This window comes from Lissotriton vulgaris, chromosome 5 (genome assembly GCF_964263255.1).
Source record: "Lissotriton vulgaris chromosome 5, aLisVul1.2, whole genome shotgun sequence".
NCBI lineage: Eukaryota > Metazoa > Chordata > Amphibia > Caudata > Salamandridae > Lissotriton > Lissotriton vulgaris.
Genome location: NC_141693.1, coordinates 1365991272 through 1366016755, shown reverse-complemented (window position 1 = coordinate 1366016755; position 25484 = coordinate 1365991272). Strand labels below are relative to the sequence as shown.

The 25484-nt window shown below is 44.5% G+C and overlaps 1 protein-coding gene across 12 annotated transcripts in view; it reads left to right on the top strand.

Annotated features, from left to right (window-relative positions):
* HIPK1 (homeodomain interacting protein kinase 1) overlaps positions 1 to 25484 on the top strand; it is a 733600-nt gene that overhangs the window by 597954 nt on the left and 110162 nt on the right. For 6 of the 12 annotated variants that reach the window (XM_086923314.1, XM_086923309.1, XM_086923311.1 and 3 more), the window contains 2 exons: positions 10836 to 10975; positions 11681 to 11866. In XM_086923314.1, coding sequence (XP_086779440.1) covers positions 10836 to 10975; positions 11681 to 11866 — 326 coding nt within the window. Of the gene's footprint in view, positions 1 to 10832; positions 10976 to 11680; positions 11867 to 25484 lie in introns of all 12 variants that reach the window. The other 6 variants (XM_086923313.1, XM_086923306.1, XM_086923310.1 and 3 more) reach the window with 1 other exon arrangement.

Genomic DNA, 25484 nt, shown 5'->3' with positions numbered 1-25484 from the left:
CCCTGTATTTTCTGATCCCCAAAAAGGACGGATCACTCAGGCCGATCCTGGACCTCAGGCCCCTGAACTGGTACATCAACTCGGAGCACTTCCATATGCTCACATTGCAGCAGGTGCTTCCCCTGCTTCAACAGGGGGACTTCCTAGCAACGCTGGATCTGAAGGATGCCTATTTTCATATTCCCCTGCATCCTTCCCACAGAAAGTATCTCCGATTCAAGATCTTAGACCAGCATTACCAGTTCAGAGTCCTGCCGTTCGGGGTCACCAAGGCACCAAGAGTATTTACAAAGTGCCTAGCGACTGTGGCGGCGCATCTCCGTCGCCAGCACGTCCATGTCTTTCCATACCTAGACGACTGGCTTATTCAGGCAAAGACGGAACAGCAGTGCGTAGAACACGTGTCACGCACCATTCACCTCCTGCACGATCTGGGATTCTCTCTGAACTACCCGAAGTCCCATCTCCAGCCCGCCCACGTGCGACAGTATCTGGGCGCGACGATCGACACTCTGGCAGCCACTGCGCAGCCGAATTCAGTGAGAATCGCCAGTATCCAGGCGCTGATCCTACGATTCAGACCCCAACACTCGCTTCCAGCGAGGGTGTTCATGCAGTTGATAGGCATGATGGCCTCCTGCATCTCCATTGTCCCGCACGCGAGACTACATATGCGTCCGCTTCAGGAGTGCCTTGCACGTCAGTGGACTCAGGCTCATGGGCAACTGACAGACCTAGTGTTGGTGAGCGGTCGGGCGTACAACTCTCTGCATTGGTGGAATCCACAAAACCTTTGCAAGGGCCGACCATTCCAAGAGCCTGTCCCACAGATCATCCTGACGACGGACGCCTCTCTCCAGGGATGGGGAGCGCATGTACTCCACTACACTGTGCAGGGACTATGGACACTTCAGCAAAGGAAGATGCACATCAATGTGTTGGAACTGAGGGCAATCTTCATGGCCTTAAAGGCGTTCAAAGTACATCTGTGCAACAAGGTCGTGTTGATCCGGACGGACAACATGACGGCCATGTACTACATCCAGAAGCAGGGAGGTACACACTCTCCACAGCTGTCTCATCGGGCTCAGAGCATGTGGAAGTGGGCCATTCAGAGGAACATCTTCCTCATGGCAGAGCATCTCCCGGGCAAGGACAATCAAATGGCAGATCTGCTCAGCAGACACAGCCATCAGATGCACGAGTGGGAGATACATCCATCAGTACTCCAACCGTACTTCCAAAAGTGGGGTCATCCAGAGATAGACCTGTTCGCCACAAAGGAGAACGCAAAATGCCAAAGCTTCGCCGCCAGGTTCCCACACCCCCAATCACAGGGCAATGCGATGTGGATGAACTGGTCAGGCAGATTTGCGTACGCTTTTCCCCCAGCACCTCTGATACCGCTGGTGGCACGCAAGCTCAGGCAACACTCGATGACGCTCATCCTGGTTGCTCCAACATGGGCTCGCCAACCATGGTACACCACGTTTCTGGAACTCTCCGTGGTACCGCATCAAAGGCTTCATCTCACTCCCAGCCTTCTGACGCAGAGCCATGGCGACATTCAGCACCCAGATCCGCAACAGCTCAACCTGGCGATCTGGCTCCTGAAGTCCTAGAGTTTGGCTACCTCAATCTTCCTCCCGATTGCATGGACATCATTCGGGAGGCAAGGAAGCCCACTACTAGAGCTTGTTATGCGGCTAAATGGAAGAGGTTTGTCATCTACTGTGTGGACCACAGCATTGACCCGCTAGATGCTTCCATTCAGAACATCATATGTTACCTCTTTCACCTGTATCGATGTAATCTAGCGTACTCTTCCATCCGCATTCACCTGTCTGCGATGGCAGCATACCTCCAGAATAGGCAGCACCTGTCACTCTTTAAGGTCCCTGCTATCAAGGCTTTTCTGGAAGGACTCAAAAGGGTCATTCCACCAAGGACTCCGCCAGCTCCAGAATGGAACCTCAATGTGGTTCTTACAAGGCTGATGGGTCCTCCCTTTGAGCCACTGCACTCTTGTGAACTCCAGTTTTTGACTTGGAAGGTTGCGTTCTTAGTAGCAATTACATCGCTACGGAGGGTAAGCGAGCTGCAGGCGCTCACCATCCAAGAACCTTTCTTCCAAGTACATGCTAACAGGGTGGTGCTCCGCACTAACCCTAAATTCTTACCCAAAGTGGTCTCACAGTTCCACATGAACCAAACAATTGAATTGCCGGTGTTTTTCCAAAACCCAGAGACGCTGGCGGAGCGTATGCTCCACACTCTTGATGTGAAAAGGGCCTTGATGTACTATGTGGACAGGACAAAAGATTTCCGCAAAACCAAACAACTCTTTGTTGCTTTTGCCACACAACACAAGGGAAATGCAATCTCCAAAGCGGGGATTGCTAGATGGATAGTAAAGTGCATTCAGATCTGTTATGCTAAAGCTAAGCGCACTCTCACTATCCCACCAAGGGCCCACTCCACTAGGAAGCTGGGGGCCTCTATGGCCTTCCTAGGTAACATTCCCTTAGAAGACATCTGTAGAGCAGCCACATGGTCTACCACACATACTTTCACTAAGCACTACTGTCTAGACGTGCATTCCAAACAGCAGGCAGCTGTTGGTCAGGCTGTTCTAAAAACGCTTTTTCAAACTGCTGCAGCTGGCACGGGCGGCCGCCGTTAATGGAGGGACTGCTATGTATTCTATGCACAGATATGAATTCAGCAGCCCACATGCCTCGAACTGCAAATGCTACTTACCAGTATGCATCTGTTCTTGGCATGTAGGGCTGCTGACATTCATATCGCCCACCCTCCTCCCCGGCGCCTGTAGCAGCTGCAGTATTTATTCATATACACATATGCTCATAGCATGGTCATCACTCACTTTCTTCACTCCATCTCTGCCAATGGCTAAAAACAATCTGGGGATGGAGGCGATGCCCATACGCACTGTAGTCCAGGGGAGGAGCCACCTATCTCGTGATACTTCGAAGACTCTTCCAGGACAACAATGTGCAATCATCCGGACCCAACACTAGGTGGCGGACTATGCACAGATATGAATGTCAGCAGCCCTACATGCCAAGAACAGATGCATACTGGTAAGTAGCATTTGCAATATTGAGTTGCAGTAGGCAACAAATGTGTTATGGTTTAGACAATGTGTCTTGTATGTTTGAATATTTATTTCACTCGTGTAAAGGTGATGTTGAAACCTCGTTCTCTAACAAATTGAATAAAATTTCAAAGTTGTTAACATGGTAATACAAACATGAGCTTTATAATTAAAGTATAAGCTCAGTTGCTGAAAATTAAATAACAGCACCTAAATCCGGGACCAGGCACTGTCTTTTTTTCATGAATTTAGTGTCCAGCCTGGCCACGTAGGACAAAACCCTTCTGCTTACACTCAGTATAAGTATGGCAGTTGGACCGCCGCTGAATCTCTGCAGAGCATATTTTGAGTTGCCTCACCGCCACCCTTTTCATGATGGTTGTACTGCCGTGAAAGGGGTGGCAGTGAGGCAGCAAAGGGGTCCACTCAGGGCCCCCTTGTGCCTATATGCACGGGAGTGTATGCAGGGGGAGACATGTTGTGCCCCCCTGTAGTTATGCTTCCCCCTGTAGTTATGCACCCCCAGTTCCCGCACGGGACAGAATGCACAACATGGTTGTGTTACTAATTTGACAAAGCTAAGACCAAAGCTCAACTGTAAAAAAAAAATTAAAAAATGAAGTGCTTATTTTTCTATGGTCTCCCCCCACTAACTTCTTTGAGCAGGAAAATCCAAGCAAAATGTGCATGTCCAATAACACATATTTTATTGGATTCCCTCGCCTTTTGTTCTCGCTACTCAATTTCTGCTATTTGCTATGACAACCATTCTGTATGCAGATAAAACAAAAGAAGAAATTAGAGATGCCAATTCTTATTTAGTGAGAAATAATCCGTTTGTAAACCCACAATGGGGATGGATTGTGAACAATTGCCTTCAAATAGATGTAAGGGATGGGCCTTTAATCCTTTGGATATTTGTTAACTTACACATTCTTTATTCTTTTGAAGTAAATTACTCACTATTTTGTAGACGGTGCCACTTCCTTTCCTACTCACTGTTATGATTCAAGTGGTTGTGAAAATTCAAATCCCTGTGCAAACTGACTTTGCACAGTGATTCAATTTCTGAGTAGTTCACTAGCAATGATACTAAAGCTGTTTTCCTCATATAGATGTTGGCAGCAAAAATCTGACGAAATCTATTGGGTGCAAATGCCCAGAAAAGGCAAACATGTAGTGGTTGGGTTGCTTCTTTCTCCTGCAAATTTGAATATGAGGTATTTATTGCACTTGGTAAATATTCCACCTCTAATAGCTGTATATACCAGATGTGATAAATACCACCTGTTTTAAATATAACTCTGAATTGGTATCCTAGAAGGTAGTTTCCTATCAAATTTGTTTAGACCTTTATCTGGTTAGAAAAATAAAAAGATGTAACTTGAGTATGGTCATCAGGTGATTTCTGCAGCACCTTTAGTGACGAGTGAACGCTTTAGGTGAAGAGTTAATTAAACTGTTTTACAATTCATTAAGTAAAAATGACTAAATATTACTGATGCCATCGGCTTTTTGCTGATTTTTTTCAAATGAAGATTCACACAAGTTGAGATGCATTTATATTTGTAGACTGAGACATTTGGTATCCTTTTCATAGAACCACATTGTTGAAGTGTACTTTCGGCTCACCATTAATTTAGTATTAGGATTGTGAGAAGAGGTCAGAATTTTTTTGCAGCTTTGCCTGAATTTGCATTATAGCCATTGCTAAGCTTTGCATATTTTTTCCTCTTTCTGTCGAAACAGTGTGTCGCCTAGAACTTCAAACCTCAGCAGTGCCTTGGGATGTTCTTGCTTTATATTAAACTACATGCTTTGTCTTGTGCAGGTGTTTGCTTTTGGAAAGGTGCATGGTGTGGTGTTGAATATTCAAATTCTCACTTTATTACCCTGTTCATGTTCGCAGTTTGCCACTTGACAGCTTTTTGTGGGGGTTTATTATTTGATGATTAGATCGAGCACTTGCAGAAACGCATTTTCAGGCTAACGGTTGCACACTTGTTATGACAGTTTTAGTGTACATCAACCAATTATGAAATATTGGTTTTTACCCAAACTGTCAAGATGACCATAAAAAAAAGCTGCATAGACAATGCCTAACATCATTACAGTACAACTTTTCTGATCTCCTAGTACTGATTAAAGAGGATCACCAGGCAAAAGTGAATTTCTTTCACAATTTTCAGCATGTGTTTTTTAAAGTGCCTAGGAGATAATCCGCACTTTTAAACAAGTTACTAATTGCTCACTCTTTTTGAGTTCAGACTTGTGTTTTTAAAATGCATTTTCCTGGTCGGATTTGTTGGTGACTTGATCATTTACAGCCTGGAGCAACAGTGACCTAAATACATTGTCACAGGATGGTTCCTACCTCACAACTGTTCGCTTCAAATCAAAATGATTGTGGTGCCTATCCCTTATTTTTTTATTTTATTTAACTCTGCAAGACAATTTAATCTTCAGTGGGACTGCTAAAAAAACGGTACAGTAGAATGGAGGGTATACTCTGACAAGCATTGGTAAAGCCAATAATGTCTCACCAAAGAGAGCTATTGGCATTAGCAATGTTTTGTAGCAGTGCTGGGCTACAGCTCGAATGCTTTGAAGTGTGGCTAAAAATAATTTTTTTAAACGCTATGACGCAGCCAGGGCTAATGCACCTTTTTTAGTGCATTAGCACTGGATGTATCAGTCTTTTTTATCATTATTTTTAACCATGCTGCAAGACAGCCAAGCTGCTATACAGTATGGCTATAAATCATTGCCGAAGTTAGCAATTCCCATGCTGTACAGCATGAACAAAAGGCAATGGCGGAGTCAATAGTATTAAAGGTGAGACATATTGGCTTGGCCAGTGCTTGTTTGGTCTCAGCACAACATCCCTGTGATTATGAGCAAATCTGGTAATCCCCCCCCCCCCCCCGCCCCCCCTCATGTGTGAAATAAAGAAAAATCTATCTGAAACTTTTACTAAAAATCCTATTGCATGAAGAAAACATTTGCACCATGTCCACATCGTAATGACAGTATATTTGGAAGCAGATAACATGTGTTGTCACCGCAAACATCCATTTCAACAAAGAAAAGGGCTTCTTTGAAGTGAATGTGGCACAGTAAAGCAGAGCGACAAATGGCAAGATGATCAACAAGGACAACATGGAAGAAGAAAGAATTAAAGTAGTACCTCAGTCAAAGCGCTATCAGTCGAAGGATGGTAATCAATCTGTACTTGTCCATGCTCTGGCCCAAAGAAGAGGAAGTGGAAGCCAGCACGCGCTGACCAATTAGAAGGGAGCAAATAAGATTGACAATGAAGACAACAAATGTTAAACAATGGACGGGCTTCAAGCCCTTGTTATAAGCACTATCTCTCACAAGCGAGCGTACATGCGCTATCGCAGGCGAGACCTAAAAATGACTTTGTTTTTACTGTTAATGCCAATTTACATCTTTATTTTCATAATTTGGTGCTTATTGTTTATTGACACGTATATAAAAACAAGTTAAAAGGTGTCAGTAGCAACCATAAAACAGAATAAACTCTGAAATGCTATTACATCAAATTGTTAATTCCCTAGATATTTATGTAGGCCACAAATATAGACCCTAAAACTGTAAAAAAAATACTGGGGGAGAAAGTTTTGAAAGCCACAGAGAAACTTTAAAAGTTGTAGGTGTTTACTGCTCTTTTTATGTTGTGCCTTGTCCATGTTGCAACAGGTGTTAGTAGAATATATTAATATGTATTATTATTATTTAAAATGTATAAAAGTTATCTTCACACAATCAGCATATTTAACATATTGTCTGAGGCATCTCCGATGAACAATAGTCCTACATTGGTTGTTTTAGGCAAATACCAATGAGTATTTCCAGTTCTAAACTGTATCTGCAGCTGTTAGTTCTACTGTTCTAACAGCGCTTGACTACCTAACTGAATTTTTGAGAAATTATTTGATGTTAAAATACTTCTTGCACCATTACCAAACCGAGGTATTGCATAAGGTAGTGCATGTTTAGGTCATTAATGATGTCAAAATTATGTCTATACACACCTTTCCTGTACCCGTTCACAGATTGGTTAGTTGGCATTCTGTTCATTTTCATGGTTCCATTTATTTAATTAAATATTCTATAAATTCAGCTCTTCTACATTGTATTTAGTTGTCGTAAGGAGAATTAAACTGATGAAACAGGCAGTAAGCAGGAGGTTTTCAGACTGATTGTTATTGTTGACATTAATCTGGTATTTTAGTTTTGTCCTTGACAATGTATGAAGTAATTCACTTGGCCCAGCATAACAGTAGTTCATAGTTGCATTTGAATTTTGTGAACTTAAATGAGATGCAAATAATGAGGCTTATGTCATAGGAAACAAGTTTTCAATCAATACCTGTCGCAGAAAATTATTTTTTATTTATTTTGGAAGGTTTTATACAGCTCAAACATGTGCCAGTATACCTTTGGTCAACCCAGCCAAGGTCACAATTCCATATTCCAAACGGGAAATAACCAGGGACTTGACTGCTAGTTGCAAGTTCTCAGGAGGCAGGAATGGCTTGATTTTCACTGATGTGGTCTTTCATATTCAGGTATTTGTCCAGTGTTATGCCTAAAGATCTTGTAGATTAAACAACATGCTGTTCACATTTGAGAGCTGTAAGTTGTTTGAGACATCCTTAATTGGGTGCGGAGTGGTTGGGAGGGGCAATCAGGATGAATTCAGTATTGAGATTATTCAGCAGAAGGTGATTGTGGGCTAGCCATTCTTCAGTTTTCAGAAGAACTCAGTTCAGAGTCTTGATGTCTTCCAGTGAGGCCATTTTCATACACAGTAGAGCATACATGTTGTATGTTTGAACGTTTCAGAATTTCGGTGAGGGTTTCCATAAACAAGTTGAAAAGCATGGGCGAGAGTGTGGAGCCTCGAGGCACTCCAGGTGAGACTGGTGTATTGTCAGCGAGGGAATGGTTCAGTTTGATTCTTTGTGTTCTTTTCTGTAGAAGTAAGGCAAACCAATTGAATACCGGGCCCGATTGCCCCATCCTTTTTTCCAGAATATGAATCAGGTTTTTGTGTTTGACCGTGTCAAACACTGAGGATAGATCAAGAAGAATAAGTAGGCACGGTTGATTCTGGTCAAGTAGTCTTGTGTGTCATCACCAATGTGAGTTAGAGCCGTTTCAGTACTATGACCTGCTCTAAAACCAGATTGGTTTTGGTCAAGTAGCTGAAACTTTTCAATGTGATTGCACAGTTGTTTGTGTATGCATTCCTCAAGAAGTTTAGCTAGAGTCATGATCTTGTAAATTGGATGTAATCCGATAGGTCTACATTAGGCTTTTTTGGAATGGATGTGACTTGTCCTATCTTTAGGCAGTCAGGAATCCTACCCTGTAAGAGAGATACATGGATAATCGAGGACCAGAGTGGGAGAATGGCAAATCTAAGCTCTTTCAAGAATTTTCCAGGCAAAGGCTCATTAGAGGGTTTTAATGACGTTATGATTCTCCATAGCTCGACATCGCGTGGTAGTCTAAAGTTGTTCCACACAGCATTAATTTTTGTGAATTTGATCTATGGCTCTGGAGATTGGAGCGCTCTCTGTGGTTTGCCATTCTGATGTCATGGGCTGGGTCTAATAATGCCGTTTTGTGATGCGAGTTGCGGAACTGATCACAATTTTGTGGTATCTGTATTAGAACGTGTGGCAACTTAAAAGTAAGCTGAACTTAATTCCTACTTAAGGGAAACATTATATGACCTGGAGAGTGAACAAAAGCATCCATACTTTTCTTCATTCCTAGCAAGTTCTGAAGGTTATATGGATAACTGCGACAGCCATAAGTGGCAAACTGGATTTCAACATCAAGGAATAAGAAAAACTGTATGAATCCGTAAGTTAAAATTTAGACTTGGCAAGCGTAGATAGATCAGACAATCCTTACATCCAGAAACATATTGTTGTCTTCAAAATGTTTGCTGAGATTATTTTCCCAATGAGAATTCAGGCATAACCCTAAGGCATAAAGTAGGAAAAGTGGATCACATAGGCATATACCCTGTGAAATCTAGAGTCCTGGCCCAATTAAGCAGTCACTGCTGGCATGTGGATTGATGTAAAATTTTAGACGTGGAAAACTGAGGCTTAATCTTTACAAAATCAAAGTGAGTAGCCTTTTTTTAATTGAGTTATAATTCTATAAACAGATTTTATATTTAAACTTTTTGAATTAAATATGTATGTAACATTGGAATCTATATATAGCTTTTAAATTACTTTATGATCTAATGATTAGCTATGACAAACAAAGCTGTGGTCTACAAAGTTGAGGAAACGCCAGGCCTATGCACAACAAAGGCTGAAATCATTAGCCAAAGTCCATTTCCATAAAGGAAATAAAAAAATTGGGAAGACTATCATGGTTAAAGGAGTATGATGAGTTGCTTATATTTCATGCTTCACACAAGTCCTGTAACCCCCCAGGTTAATATTTCCAGATGTAGGGCATCCTGCTGGGCATATTTTGAAAAACTGTTTAAAATGTGTTAACAGAGAAGCCTCTTTTTACGAGGGTATTTGGGAGGGACGTTCATTCTTTCATATGTTCAATGAGGGAAAATAAAAATCTGGCTTGTCCATCAAAGTCAGAAAACAGCAGTCTTGAATAGATTTCAAAATGTTCTCAATTCACAATCTATTTTTATTTATTTATTTAAAAAGCGTTTGCTAGAAGTATGAATGCAAGATCAAAGATATGGGGGAAACTGTAATCTTGTTGAACACTGAGTAAAACTACATTGGAATGAAAGGCCAATAAGGTAGTTTGAGAAAACCAAATGTGCCTCTTTGTCATTGCAAAATAATGCCTTCTTCCCGCATAGTCTCATCCTGCCCTAAAAGGTGCATTTAGGTTATAGTCCAATTTACTCAATTTATTGGACTGCATACAACCATTTTAACAAAGTAGTATTTTTGATCATCTTCTATCCGGGCATCAGCATCCCATGGTATGGATAAGAACATTAAAGTGCTTGCACATGGGTGACCTCATGGAAGCCTCAGACAAAAATAGTATTGCCCCCCAAAGTCAATACACAAATAAATTAGAAAGCATGTTGGCCCGTGAATCTACTTTCATAAGCTGTTCTTTGTGCCAGAGCCCTGAATTTAAGATTGCTTGAATTAAAGAAACAAAAAGATTCGTGTCATACGGCCTAGTCATGGGTTTAGCAGGATTTTGCCTACTGCTATACAATTTAAATAATTAAAAAATGACAAAACAAGTGCCAAACCAAAATGCGCACACGCTGAAAATTGTAATACATGTTTGCATTGTCTATCAGTTCATTTCATTCTCTTTTAAATTGGCCAGAAAAATACCATAACTGGGCTGAAACAACCCAATTATGCATTTAGCTTTAAAAAGTTATATTTAAAATGGGTTTATCTGAGTCGTTGATGATTCAGTAGACATCCCCGTAACCATCTGCCACCCCCCTCCTTTCCATCTGACTACCGTTTCCTACGTTCTGCATTAAGAAATAGTTTACGAATAATAGCCTGCCTTGCTTAGCTTTACCTCTGCAAGTGAACGATCTATATCCTTATACATGTTTTTTTTTTCTTCTTGGGGAATGTCTAGGGTATCCAAGATTACTTTAAAGAAAGTTGTTTTGTTTTCTTGTGTTTTTTTTGTTTTCTCCCAGCAGGCGTGGCCTGGAGGAACTCAACAAATTTTGTTGCCTTCTACGTGGCAACAGCTCCCTGGTGTTACACTTCATAATTCTGTCCCATCCGCAGCTGTGATCCCAGAAACAATTGGAAGTAACCAGCAACTAGCTGACTGGAGGTGAGCATTTTTAGAAATGTAACTGAAATCTCAAAGAGCACGAGGGACTGGATGGTTAAGAAACATCAGTGTCCGTTTACATTTGCCCTCTGCTGGTTAGGCTGCTATTGAATGAAAAACTCTGCAGTTTAGTGGTCTTTTGGCTGAATTGTGCCAATTAAGTAATTTAGGCTTTGTCTAATTGACAGTACATTACTGTGAACCACCACTGATATTTGTCATTGAGGTATTGTTTTACCTGTATGAAAAGAGCCAGCCAGGAATACAGGAGCTTGTAAGCACACCAGATCAGGCGCTTATTATGGGCTGGGGATGTGGGCTCATTTTCAAAGATTCTGCTACCTCATAAACAAGATAACCTATCCTGGTATTTAGGACAACCATTTGTCACATGTTTTTCTCTATACATTTTTAGATTAATCTAGCCTTCCCTGATTTACCTGTGTTTTTGACAGTAGTAGTAAACACCATATGTTGTCCAGGTATCATATTTACGATATTTGGAGTCTGATAACGAGATCTTTAAATCGTTAAACTGAGTTGGTATTGGCGTCATCCTTCCTTCAATCAGTAGAATCTTTTTTTTTGGAGTTTCTGAATTTTCCTGTGAAATTTCATATTTCCTCAGACATGTTTGAGGTTTCTTCTCTGGTATTAGTCATCCTCTGTGTTTATGTCTAACATTCTTCATCTGTCCACTTTTAGGAATGTCCATTCCCATGGAAATCAGTATAGTACCATTATGCAACAGCCATCGTTACTTACCAACCATGTAACTCTAGCAGCCGCCCAACCCTTAAATGTTGGAGTTGCACATGTTGTGCGTCAGCATCAAAATGGCTCGATGCCTGCAAAGAAAAACAAGCATCAGCATATACAGACCGCTGCAAAGTAAGTACTGTCTTGTGATGGAAGTGCTGCATGCTTTTGCACTCTCATCTACTTTATGCGTCTGATCTTGCCTGTTGGCAACCTGTCATAGGTGTATTAACTTGCTACTAACTGAAAACGAGGTAGAATGGTCTTTTGCTATTTATAAAGCACAGTAAATTTTAGGTATTAAAAACATGATTTTTAGAACACTTGTAAATTTGAAACTGACTATGAGTATGGCAGATACTGTTATGTCCCCTGGACCCTTCTGGCTGTGGTTATATATAGAACTTGTAGGTTCACCAAGAACCCGAGGTACCCATAGCTAATAACTGAGCTGTGCCTTGCAATGGTTTTTCATTGTGTACCGGGTATATAGCAATTCATTTTGTAAAATATAAAGAGTGAAAAATAGGTTTTAAGGACACCTATGTATTTCTGAAATTGTAACAAAATAGAGTTTAGAAGTAGTAGGTTCGAGGCATGTGGGCTGCTGAATTCATATCTGTGCATAGTCCGCCACCTAGTGTTGGGTCCGGATGATTGCACATTGTTGTCCTGGAAGAGTCTTTGAAGTATCACGAGATAGGTGGCTCCTCCCCTGGACTACAGTGTGCATGGGCATCGCCTCCATCCCCAGATTGTTTTTTTCCGCCATAGGGTTCGGATGTGTTTTCGGTTCCCTCCTTCGGAACCGATAGTTGTTCGATTTTACTTGAGACCAAAAGGTCTTTAGGCTGGGCGTCGGTATAGTTGCGTTCGGGTTTTCTTACTGACTCTCAGCTCCAATCTCCTACTGCCCTTCCACGTGCTTCGACGCGGACGGGCCTACACTACCACATTTGCTATGGAGCGGACTCCATTCAAGAAGTGTCCGCTGTGTCACTCGAAATATTCGCACCTCGACGTGCACCCCGTGTGCAACACATGCTTGTCACCGGATCACCGTGAAGACACCTGCATGGCGTGTTCAAAGTTTAGGAGTAAGAAAACTTTGAAGATTCGCCGGGCTAATCGACTCCAGGCGCAGTTGTCGGCTTCGGCGCCCTCACCTGATGACATATTTCAGGAATCGGTCGAGGAAGAGGCCGACGTACAAGAGTCGGACTCTGGCCCCGCGTCCGAGGACGAGACCTACGACGCGGAGGAGGAGGCCTGCGACGAAGTCTCCGGTGAGGTAGGGGACGACGAACTGATTTGTGCCACGATGGGAGATAGCTCAGAGGAAGAGCATCCCCAACCAGACTCCGGGGTTACCCCCCGTCATACGGCCCAGGTCGAGGGATCGCCTTCGGGCCTTACCCAAGATCTTGCTATGAGTCCTACGTCCCCGCCTCCGGGCCCGGTCACGGACATTTCTAACAAAAAACCGAAAGTGAAGCCAACTGGTCCCGCACCCTCGGATGCGAAACCGAAACCGAAAGTGGCGTTGGTGAAGAAGGTTCTGGAGGCGTCAACTTCCACGAAACCCAAAATGGCCGACTCGAAGAGCCACGCCAAAATGGCCGACCACAAGAGCCGCGCCAAAATGGCCGACCCACAGCCCTCTGGGTCGGCGCCGAAGGTGAAGGCATCCGACGCGGCTGCGTCGGCACCGAAAGGGGTCGCGGACTCGAAGACGGCTTCGAAGAAGCGTCACGCCGACGGTGCGCCAGGCCATGGGGCGTCGGCACCGAAGAAGAGGCCTACAGGCGACCGGGCTCTCGGAGACGAAGAGTCGCTCGAGACAGTTCAGCCCTCGGCATCCCTTACAAAGAAGGTGGGAGAATCCTTAAAGCGGATCCAACAGTCCACTGTGGTTCCCAGCACTGTAGTGCCTAGGCCCACGCCGAAGCCTACCAAGGAACAAACGCCAATTCGTTTTACCCTTCCTCCCAAGTCGACGCCAAAGGCCTTCGCGCCTAAGAAGAGCGGACACTCTCAGGAGGTATTGACGCCGAAAGCTGCCTTGGTGGTGTCGAAGCTTCGGCTCCAACCGCTCGCGGTGGAGGAACGTCGGGAGGTGACCATCGACGCCAACACCGGAAAATTGTCGCTCCTCAAACGAAAAATTACGTCGGAGCCGCCATTGGAACCCTTCAGGATTCCACTAAAGAACAAAAAGTACTCTGCGGACTCTTCGGCTCTGATGGAACCTCTGTCTCCACAAGCCACGGAACACTCGCCAGCCCACTCCCCAGTGCCTGATGTGGACGAGGAGGACGACGAGTACACCTATCCTGCGTACTCTGATTCGGAAGAGGAGCAAGTGCCCTGGACAGCAGGAGGCGACGCGGACGACCCGCAGTCGGGCCAGGACGCTCAACTTTTCGCCGCGAAGACGTCCCCGACAGAGGACTCGGCGGCGTTTAATGCGTTAATAGAGAGCTGCTGCGAACCATGACGTCGAACTGCACTCAGACCCTGTGGATGCGGACTTCTTGGTCGACACCTTCTCGGTAGCCGAAAAGCAAGTCAAGACGCTACCGATGCTCAAAGGGGTGCTGAAGCATGCACAGGAGGTATTCAAGGAGCCCACCCGGGCGCGGGTGGTCAATCCTCGCATCGACAGGAAGTACAAGGCGGCGCCCACGGATCCCACGTATATTAAGGGACATTTGCCATTGGACTCCCTGGTGGTGTCCAACGCTCGAAAGAGGGCGAATTCGCAGACTACTGGTGATGCTCCTCCCCCAGACAAAGAGTCAAAAATCTTTGAGGCATCAGGCAAACGCATTGCTGCACAGGCAGCAAACATTTGGAGGATCTCTAACACTCAAGCCCTGCTTGCACGTTATGATAGGGCCCATTATGACACATTAGAGGCCATCCTGCAACACTTGCCTGACCAATACAAGGAGGCGGGGGAGATGCTCATTCAGGAGGGTAAACTCATTACTAATGCATCCATCAAATGTGCTCTAGATGTAGCAGACACTGCCTCCAGGGCTATCAATACAAGCGTGTTACTTAGACGCCATGCCTGGCTTCGAATTTCTGGGTTCAAACCAGACATACAAACCACAATACTGGGTCAAACAGTGAATCCTGACCATCTGTTCGGCCCTGAAGTGGATGCCTCCCTAGAAAAAATGAAGAAAGATACCGAAACTGCCAAGTCTATGGGGGCTTTACAGAGTCAGCTGTTTCGGGGTGGTTCTTTTCGCCGCTCCAATTCAAGAGGCACCTCAAGAGGCCAGGCATCCCAGTCCACGCAATACTACAAGGGTACCACCCAGTCCTCGTATAACAACAACAAGGGCAGGGGTGGCTACAGGGGCAATAATATCAAAGGCAGGGGACGTGGAAACAATGCCTCCAGGTCCACCACCTCTAACAAGCAGTGACGTCTTGTCACTTCCCCCCGATCACACAACACCTGTCGGGGGGAGACTCCAGCAGTTCCTGTCGGCGTGGAGGTCCATCACCACGGACAGGTGGGTGAGGTCTCTTATCCAGTACGGGTACTGTCTGGAACTTACGTCCATTCCACCGGACATACCGCCAAGAAGCCGTGCTATGTCCGACGAGCACTTGACCTTGTTGCAGCAAGAAGTACTGGTCATGCTGCAAAAAGGGGCGATAGAGCTCGTTCCTTTGCAAGAACGGGGAACAGGGGTTTACTCCCTGTATTTTCTAATCCCCAAAAAGGACGGATCACTCAGGCCGATCCTGGACCTCAGGCCCCTGAACTGGTACATCAACTCAGAGCACTTCCATATGCTCACGTTGCAGCAGGTGCTTCCCCTGCTTCAACAGGGGGACTTCCTAGCGACGCTGGATCTGAAGGATGCCTATTTTCATATTCCCCTGCATCCTTCACACAGAAAGTATCTCAGATTCAAGATCTTGGACCAGCATTACCAGTTCAGAGTCCTGCCGTTCGGGGTCACCACGGCACCGAGAGTTTTCACCAAATGCCTGGCGACTGTAGCAGCGCATCTCCGTCGCCAGCACGTCCACGTCTTTCCATACCTAGACGACTGGCTTATTCAGGCAAAGACGGAGCAGCAGTGCGTAGACCACGTGTCACGCACCATTCACCTCCTGCACGATCTGGGATTCTCTCTGAACTACCCAAAGTCCCATCTCCAGCCCGCCCACGTGCGACAGTATCTGGGCGCGGCAATCGACACTCTGGCAGCCACTGCGCAGCCGAGTTCAGTGAGAATCGCAGGTATCCAGGCGCTGATCCAACGATTCAGACCCCAACACTCGCTTCCGGCGAGGGTGTTCATGCAGTTGATAGGCATGATGGCCTCCTGCATCTCCATTGTCCCGCACGCGAGACTACATATGCGTCCGCTTCAGGAGTGCCTTGCACGTCAGTGGACTCAGGCTCATGGGCGACTGACAGACCTAGTGTTGGTGAGCGGTCGGGCATACAACTCTCTGCATTGGTGGAATCCACACAACCTTTGCAAGGGCCGCCGACCATTCCAAGAGCCTGTCCCACAGATTATCCTGACGACGGACGCCTCTCTCCAGGGATGGGGAGCGCATGTACTCCATTACACTGTGCAGGGACTATGGACACTACAGCAAAGGAAGATGCACATCAATGTGTTGGAACTGATGGCAATCTTCATGGCCTTGAAGGCGTTCAAAGTACATCTGTGCAACAAAGTTGTGTTGATCCGGACGGACAACATGACGGCCATGTACTACATTCAGAAGCAGGAAGGAACACACTCTCCACAGCTGTCTCATCTGGCTCAGAGCATGTGGAAGTGGGCCATTCAGAGGAACATCTTCCTCATGGCAGAACATCTCCCAGGCAAAGACAACCAAATGGCGGATCTGCTCAGCAGACACAGCCATCAGATGCACGAGTGGGAGTTACATCCATCAGTACTCCAACCGTACTTCCAAAGGTGGGGTCATCCAGAGATCGACCTGTTCGCCACAAAGGAGAACGCAAAATGCCAAAGCTTCGCCGCCAGATTCCCACACCCCCAATCACAGGGCAATGCGATGTGGATGAACTGGTCAGGCAGATTTGCGTACGCTTTTCCCCCAGCACCTCTGATACCGCTGGTGGCACGCAAGCTCAGGCAGCACTCGATGACTCTCATCCTGGTTGCTCCAACGTGGGCTCGCCAACCATGGTACACCACGTTTCTGGAACTCTCCGTGGTACCGCATCAAAGGCTTCATCTCACTCCCAGCCTTCTGACGCAGAGCCATGGCGACATTCAGCACCCAGATCCGCAACAGCTCAACCTGGCGATCTGGCTCCTGAAGTCCTAGAGTTTGGCTACCTCAATCTTCCTCCCGATTGTATGGACATCATTCGGGAGGCGAGAAAGCCCACTACTAGAGCTTGTTATGCGGCTAAATGGAAGAGGTTTGTCGTCTACTGCGTGGAGCACAGCATTGACCCGCTAGACGCTTCCATTCAAAACATCATATGTTACCTCTTTCACCTGTATCGGTGTAATCTAGCTTACTCTTCCATCCGCATTCACCTGTCGGCTATGGCAGCATACCTCCAAAATAGGCAGCACCTGTCACTCTTTAAGGTCCCTGCTATCAAGGCTTTTCTGGAAGGACTCAAAAGAGTCATTCCACCAAGGACTCCACCAGCTCCGGAATGGAACCTCAATGTGGTTCTCACAAGGCTGATGGGTCCTCCCTTTGAGCCACTACACTCTTGCGAGCTGCAGTTTTTGACCTGGAAGGTCGCGTTCTTGGTAGCAATCACATCGCTACGGAGGGTTAGCGAACTGCAGGCGCTCACCATCCAAGAACCTTTCTTCCAGGTACATGCCAACAGGGTGGTGCTCCGCACTAAACCTAAGTTCTTACCCAAAGTGGTCTCGCAGTTTCACATAAACCAAACAATTGAATTGCCGGTGTTCTTCCAAAACCCAGAGACGCTGGCGGAGCGGATGCTCCACACCCTTGATGTGAAGAGGGCCTTGATGTATTATGTGGACAGGACAAAAGATTTCCGCAAAACCAAACAACTTTTTGTTGCTTTTGCCACACAACACAAGGGAAATGCAATCTCCAAAGCAGGAATAGCTAGATGGATAGTAAAGTGCATTCAGATCTGCTACGCTAAAGCTAAGCGCACTCTCACTATCCCACCGAGGGCCCACTCCACTAGGAAGTTGGGGACCTCTATGGCGTTCTTAGGTAACATTCCCTTAGAAGACATCTGTAGAGCAGCCACATGGTCTACCACTCATACTTTCACTAAGCACTACTGTGTAGACGTGCATTCAAAACAACAGGCAGCTGTTGGTCAGGCTGTTCTAAAAACGCTTTTTCAGACTGCTGCAGCTGGCACGGGCGGCCGCCGCTAATGGAGGGACTGCTATGTATTCTATGCACAGATATGAATTCAGCAGCCCACATGCCTCGAACTGCAAATGCTACTTACCAGTATGCATCTGTTCTTGGCATGTAGGGCTGCTGACATTCATATCGCCCACCCTCCTCCCCGGCGCCTGTAGCAGCTGCAGTATGTATTCATATACACACATATGCTCATAGCATGGTCATCACTCACTTCTTCACTCCATCTCTGCCTATGGCTAAAAACAATCTGGGGATGGAGGCGATGCCCATGCGCACTGTAGTCCAGGGGAGGAGCCACCTATCTCGTGATACTTCGAAGACTCTTCCAGGACAACAATGTGCAATCATCCGGACCCAACACTAGGTGGCGGACTATGCACAGATATGAATGTCAGCAGCCCTACATGCCAAGAACAGATGCATACTGGTAAGTAGCATTTGCATTATTTGCAAATCTCCCAAATTGTGGATACCCATACTAGCATGTGAAGTAGAGGAAATGTTTTCAAAATGAGTGCTTTTTTACACATTGTCTTACATTTGAAATGCAGAAAGCCCATTGGTAAGAACACTTGTTCTACAATTCTGTTTTCCCCTAAGTTCACCCACACAAGTGAGGTACCATTTTTATCGGCAGATCTATGGGAACATTGGGAACTAGGAAATTTGTCAACCCGGTTATTCCACAAATTTTCCACACACATGTGAGGAAAATTATATATAGCTTTTTAGCTAAATTTGAGGTTTGCCTGGGATTCTGGGTACGAAAATGTTTGGGAGATCCATGCAAGTCACACTTGCCTGGACTCTACCGGGTGTTTAGTTTTTAGAAGTGTCTAGGTTTGATCGGTTTCCCTATATGGCCGCCGAGCCGGGCAAAAATGCAGGTGACTCCCTAGCAAAACCAGATAGATTTGCAATGATAATTTTGAAGTATCCACAGTATGTCTTGGGGCATTTCCTGTCACAGGTTCTACCCATACTAGTGAAGTACCGTTTTTATCAGGAGACTTGCAGGAATCCTGGGTGGGTGGAAGTTTGTGGCCCCACGCAGATTCCAGAACTTTCCATCACAGAAATGTGAGGAAAATGTATGTTTGAGGCATGCATGCCTTACAATCGCATGGTTTGCATACGCCTGCCATCTAGTGTTGGGTCCGGATGTTTGCAATTAGTTTTTCTTCAAAAAGAAGTCTTTCCAGTCACCAGGTAAGGTGACTCCTCCTTTCGGTGATAGTGCGAATGGGCATCGACTCCTTTGTTAGATTGTTTTATTTCCGCTATCTGGATCGGACGTGTATTGCTGCACTCCGGTTCGAAAACCATTTTGGGGTTCCCCTCGGTGCACAATTCACTCTACCCTTGACGATATTATTTCCATCTGCGTTCCTTGTTCTCCGTGTGTTGTGTCGTTCGACAAACTCCATTTTCAATCGAAAACCTAGTGGGCGGCCGTTGGGCCTAGCCGAGTCTCTGTCCAGCCTTCTGCCGAAGAAACTGTCTCCATTCCAATTCTGTCCGGGGTGCTGCGCCAAGTGCCATTGCTCCGACTTACATCAAGTTTGTAACTTGTGACTCTCTCCAGAGCACCGGAAAGAAGACTGCAATGCTTCTAAGTCGTTTCGATCCAAGGAGACTCTACGCGATCGTCTGGCTCGATGACAAGAGATGCAGCGATAAAGCATCCAACACAGAATCCGGCCAAGAAGAGATCGAAGCTTGTGCTGCAGTAGAAGATACCCTTTCCGTTCCAGAGTCCGATTCCAAGCTCAAAATCGATCTGGAGTCCGAAGATGTGCCTCCGGGGCAAAACGTATAAGACTATGGCACCACCTTTGCCTTATAACCAAGGTCAGCACTGAGACAATGTTTCCGACACCCCGCCTCTCGGCTGAAACAAACCGTCAAGCCATCCGGCTCAGGACCAAGTCTGCCAAAATTACCTTTGGATCCGAAATCATCGGGATCCAAGGACAAATCTGGTTCGGAGCTGAAACCCTCCGCTCCAAAACAAAAACATGCTTCAGAGCCAAAATAGTGCACTATCAAAGACAAGTTGATTCCAACGCCGAAATCTAAGGGCAGTGTTCCCGAGCCTCTAGAACCAATTTTAGACGTCTTTAAGGTCAAATTGGAACCGTAACAGAAAAAACGTTATATTAATTCTGATACTGGACATATTTTGGTTAACTCCAGCAAAACACAAGCTTCCTGCAGAGGACAGTACTGATAAGATTCCCTTTCAAAGGAAAAAGGACATGGCTACCAGCCCTGTTTATCCTGTTCCAAAGCCCTCTCCATCTTCACCACAGTTAATTGAAGACCCCTTCTATAAAACACCTCAGGGTTCCCCAAATACAGATCCAGATCCAGAGGAGGATCATGGTGATGATGATACTCATTTGTCAGCAGAACCATGGAATGATTACAGCATTGACCCTCAAGTAGAAAATGAGCCAGACCTTTACCCAACAAAGCCATCACCACCAGACGATAATTTGGCTAATCAACAGCTCATTACTAGGGTGGCAGAGTATCATAGAGTGCTATTATATGAAGAAACATTAGAAGAGGACTTTTTATTTGAAACACTTGAATCCACACATTAAGCAGCATAAATACCGACGTATATGAAACGTTTGACGTGGTTTATGAGGCCCTAGTAAAAAGTCTCTCAAATCCACGCCATCTTTAAGTAAAGTTAAGTGTTGTTTAACCTCTGTAAGTGTTGATTTTTGTAGCCACTCAAGGCACAGTTTTCCTACACTGTATGTTGTCACTATCCCTGGATGTTGTCTCCTGACATAGCTCGGATTTGGCCTAGTTACTGTAAACCCTTGTGTTTTGTTCAGGAATCTAGCTTGACAGTTATTCGTGTCTGTGGGCCAGTATAACCATTTTTTTCAAATCAGGATCAGTTCTGTTTTTAAGTAAAATAGTTTTTACGTCGACCCTGCCCTCTGAAGTGTTTTTGCCTTCAGGTGTAGGTATAGACGGTTGGTTCAAATCTTTTATCTTGGCTAAGCCAAGACAGGATGTCTGTTGAACAGTGTCATTCAAAAACATTATTTGTTCCGGGTTAATGCAGGCTCCAAATAAAGCTTCTATTCCCTGCACTTGCCAGTCTTTTGAGCTCCAGACAGTTTTCGTTTCTATGTTGTCTCTCCAAAAGCGGAAACCTAATGAGGACAACTGGGCATAAAAGGCTGCAGAATACATTTGCTTTGTATTTGTCAACATACTTTTTATTCCTGTCTTATTAGCATTTTTAAAGTAAAATGTTTCCGGATTTGTGGTATTAAAAACCTGGCAGGTATGGAAATTTGTTATAGAATGTTTTGGAGCAACCTTTTGGTGGCGTTGGACAATGTTCCCATTGACTGAACTTATGAATATCCCTAGGGTTTGCAACCAAAATGATTAAAATACATTTGTGCATAATCTGATGATCCTTCTAAGTATTCATGTTTTGTGAATTTAGCAGACCTCTCTAAATCTGACATCATATTATTAACAGTCTCAAAGTCCCAATCATCAGAAAATGTGCTGGGTGAAACAGTCACTCAAGGAAACCTTGAATTGATGTGGAATCTTCAGCAGCTCGGTGGGACCATGAATGTCATAATCCGTTCTGTCCCATGCTATACCACCAGGTATAGGAACGGCTGTGATGTTCACTGATGTCAAGTCTCTTTGTTCACGATGAGAGGATTTGTGTGGCTTCAGGAGCAAGTTGATGTTCTTACTTGCTGTGTCCATTTTACTATGTTTTCCATCTATCAGCATCCCCAAAGTTAATACCATGATTAGCCAAAGTAGGAGAAAAAGTACCCCAAGCACAATCCAAAGTTCAACCCATGATGAAACTAGATATGTTTTTTCAAGTTGATGAAGAAGTTCTGTTACTTCTTTTTTAAATGATTTCTTTGCTGGCGTCGTTTCAGGCTTACTGAGATCCTCAGAAAACATATCAAAGTTGATGAAATAGCCAGAAGCAGTTCTGTCAATTGTTGGAATTGCATCATGATTATTTGAAATCACTGGGGCTATCGGATCTTTTGTCATATTAGTGTAGTCAGATGCTACATCATTGTAGACAGGAGTGTCTTGATGAACTGTTATTTGGGTTCAAGAGGCACAAGTTCCATTGCTTTGTTGCATAGTCTTTCTTTTCTTACTGCATATTCTTCAAAGGTGATGAGTCTCTCAGTTTGAAACTCTTGGATAGTAGCAAGATTTGGTCTTCTGCTACATCTTTGGAGCCCACTGGGCTTACTACTTATTATCGGTCACATGATGTGGTTTTACCAGGTCGATTGATACAAACCGGTTCTCCTTTCTTCCATCAAGGGGCGGCAGTAACACTGTTCTTGATCCATGGATTGCTAGTACAGGTACTGGTTTTCTGTAAGAAGGCCCAAATCTTGTGCGTGATCTTTTCTCTGACTAGATCCCCAATCTTTGGAATCCAGACAGGCCTTGCTGGGACGGGTAGTTTTTCTTCAGTGGTCGTTGGCTTCTGTAATGTGTTGCTTAGACTTCTTCTTGTTTCATTTAAGTCCTGGAAAACAGCCAAACGTTCTTTGATATCAAAGGGTTTTTGTTCCACCAGTGAAGTATGATGGAGGTCTTCGATAATCTTTCTCGTACCAAAAAGAATTTCATATGGAGTGATTACACCCAGAGAATTTCTGGGCAGATTGTGAAGACTACGTTGGACACTTATTAGGTGTTTGACCCACACGTCACCCGAGCCTAATAACCTAGCTGTTATAGATTGCTTTATGTCACAGTTTTTTCTTTCCACTACAGAATTTCCCTCAGGATCGAATGGACTTGAGTACCACAATGCAATGCCCAGACTAGCCATGGCCTCTTTGTAAGCTTTGGAGCTAAACGCAGGACCCTGGTCAGAATGTAGCGTGCCGATTGTGTATGTGCCGATAAAGACTCGCAAATCTTTTATAACAGTTCTGGCGTCAGCCGAGCGCTGGGGCCACATCCAAATGAATCTTGAGCATGAATCCACTGTGACCATGATATATTTATAGTTGCCATCCCTCTGTAAGGGACCATAGTGGTCCAGGTACACACATGCTAACGGTTTATCTGAAATTAGAAGGGGCGTCTGCGCTGGCGTTTCACAGTTGAAACCTTAATTTTTTGGCAGATTTCACATTCCAAAACATAGTTTCTGGTCTGTTTCCTCATGCGCGGCCACCAGTATGTTTGTTTTAGTAATGACACTGTGGCGGAAACACCTGCGTGTGCAGAGGCAAGCCCTTCATGTGCTGCTAAGATTCGTCCCAATCTATGTTCCATGTTTGGAATTACTCTATCCCCCACTCTAGGGTTTCGAGCAAAAGGAACATTTGCATCAGTTATATATGAGTACTTGAGTGGAAATCCTTTTGGTAATGTTTTACCGCTGTCTTTGTTGGAAGCGGCGACTGCCTGCATAATTTCGCTGTCTATTTTTGAACGAGTGATTGCAGCTACGGAAGCCGTTTGCACAGCTGCCTTCCTGGCTTCATCAGCCAATAAATTCCCTTCAACGTGGACGGCATCACGTTAATGACTTTTGTAGCTCTTTCTGTAATAGAACTACTTGTTCCCAAAGCAACTTATGCTTGATTGTGTCACCTTTTGCATCTTTGAAACAGTTTTGAACCCAGTTCTGCAAGTATTCATTGTGAGACTGAACGCAGTAATACGAATCGCACACTGAGTGTGGGAATTCGCGATAGGTATTTTCAAGCGCCATCTTAAAAGCCTGTAGTTTAGCTCGCTGAGCTGTAGTGTCTTAGAGAGATTGACTTTTTGTGACCATGTTACCATCGCGCCAGCGACCTTTGACAATCGCGCAAGCAGCACTATAAGCTAGTTTACCCCCAATTGCGGGCTGTGCTGATCCATCTGTATAAATTATAAATTTGTACTGTTCTACAGGCAGAATCTCAGTGGGCAGAGGACATTCTTGTTCGTATTGTAAAAATTCTTGAGTTTCCAAGTAGGGGTCAAAAACGTATTCAACGTCTGTTGCAGCAAGAGAATTAACCCATTGTATCCATCTCGGATTTAATGCCTTTGCATTAGGAATACTTGTTTTTGTCACTGCCTCTAAGGCAGGGACAGGAGTAACGACCTTTATGCGTTTTCCCTGTACGAGAGCTCTCTCTTTTGCTACTGCAGTTTGAACCGCTGTCAGAATTTTCTCTGTGTAAGTGAATTTCATTTCAGCTTGTGGGTACAAGTGTGATTTGTAAGTAATTGGTACTTTTTCTCCTTCATTAAAAGTTAAGTACGTGAATCCGCATCTTCCTGGGATGATTCGGATCACAAGGTTGCGTACGTTTACGCGTGTCTGTAAATGTGATGTTGCTAACATGTTTGTTTGCACTGAACGCAAAATATCTGTGTGTGTTTGAGTCCAATTTGTTCTTTTAAAATCAGGTTTGATTAAGGCGTAGAGCAGTTTAACCCTCTCTGCGTACTTTAGAATGTAAGTTCTTCTGAAATTCAGGAAACCTAGAATTGACTAAGTTTTTCAGCGTTTTTGGAGGTTGGAGCAGCGCACATTTCTCTAAAAAGTTTGCTGTCAGGCTTTTGCCTTCACTTGAAAGTTCATATCCTAACAATAGGACTTTGAGCTGGGGCAATTCTTGATTTTTTTAAAGTTGAATTTGTACCCTTCAGAGGCGAATTCAAGTATAATTGTGTTTACTCTGTTCAAGTGCCTGTCCAAATCATCTTCTGTAAGATAGATGTTGTTGAGATAAGATAATGCCTCATCATCATACGTTTGTAGTAACTCTGTTACTCTGGCTGAAAATAACCCTGGACTATTCTTGAATCCCTGGGGGAGACGACAAAAGTGATGCTGTGTCCCCATAATTGAGAAAGCGGTCAGCTTTCAGGTGCAATGTTTTGACAGAAGAAACTGTTAGAAATATCTAATGTTGTTTTATATTTTTTACACACAATGTTATTTATCAGTGCTGCACTGTGTGCATTTTATACTGCAAATGTTTTGCAACAAGTTTAAATGTCTGTAGTCAAAACTAGACAATAGGTATTTTCTGGTTTGGAGACAGGAAACAAAGGATTGTTCATGGACAAGGTGCATGTTTCAATCAACCCTTGGTATTCAAGTTGATCTAAGATCCCCTTGACCTGTTTTTTAGCTTCTTGCTTAACTGGATGCTGCCTCTGTGCAGTTGGTTGATTTTTCCAAATGGATCTTATGGCGAGTAGAATCCTCATCCCATCCTACATGATTTTTATATAATGCTGGAGCCTGGACTACTGCCCATTTTCTGGCATAGGTGTATTTTAAGTGAATTGGAATAGG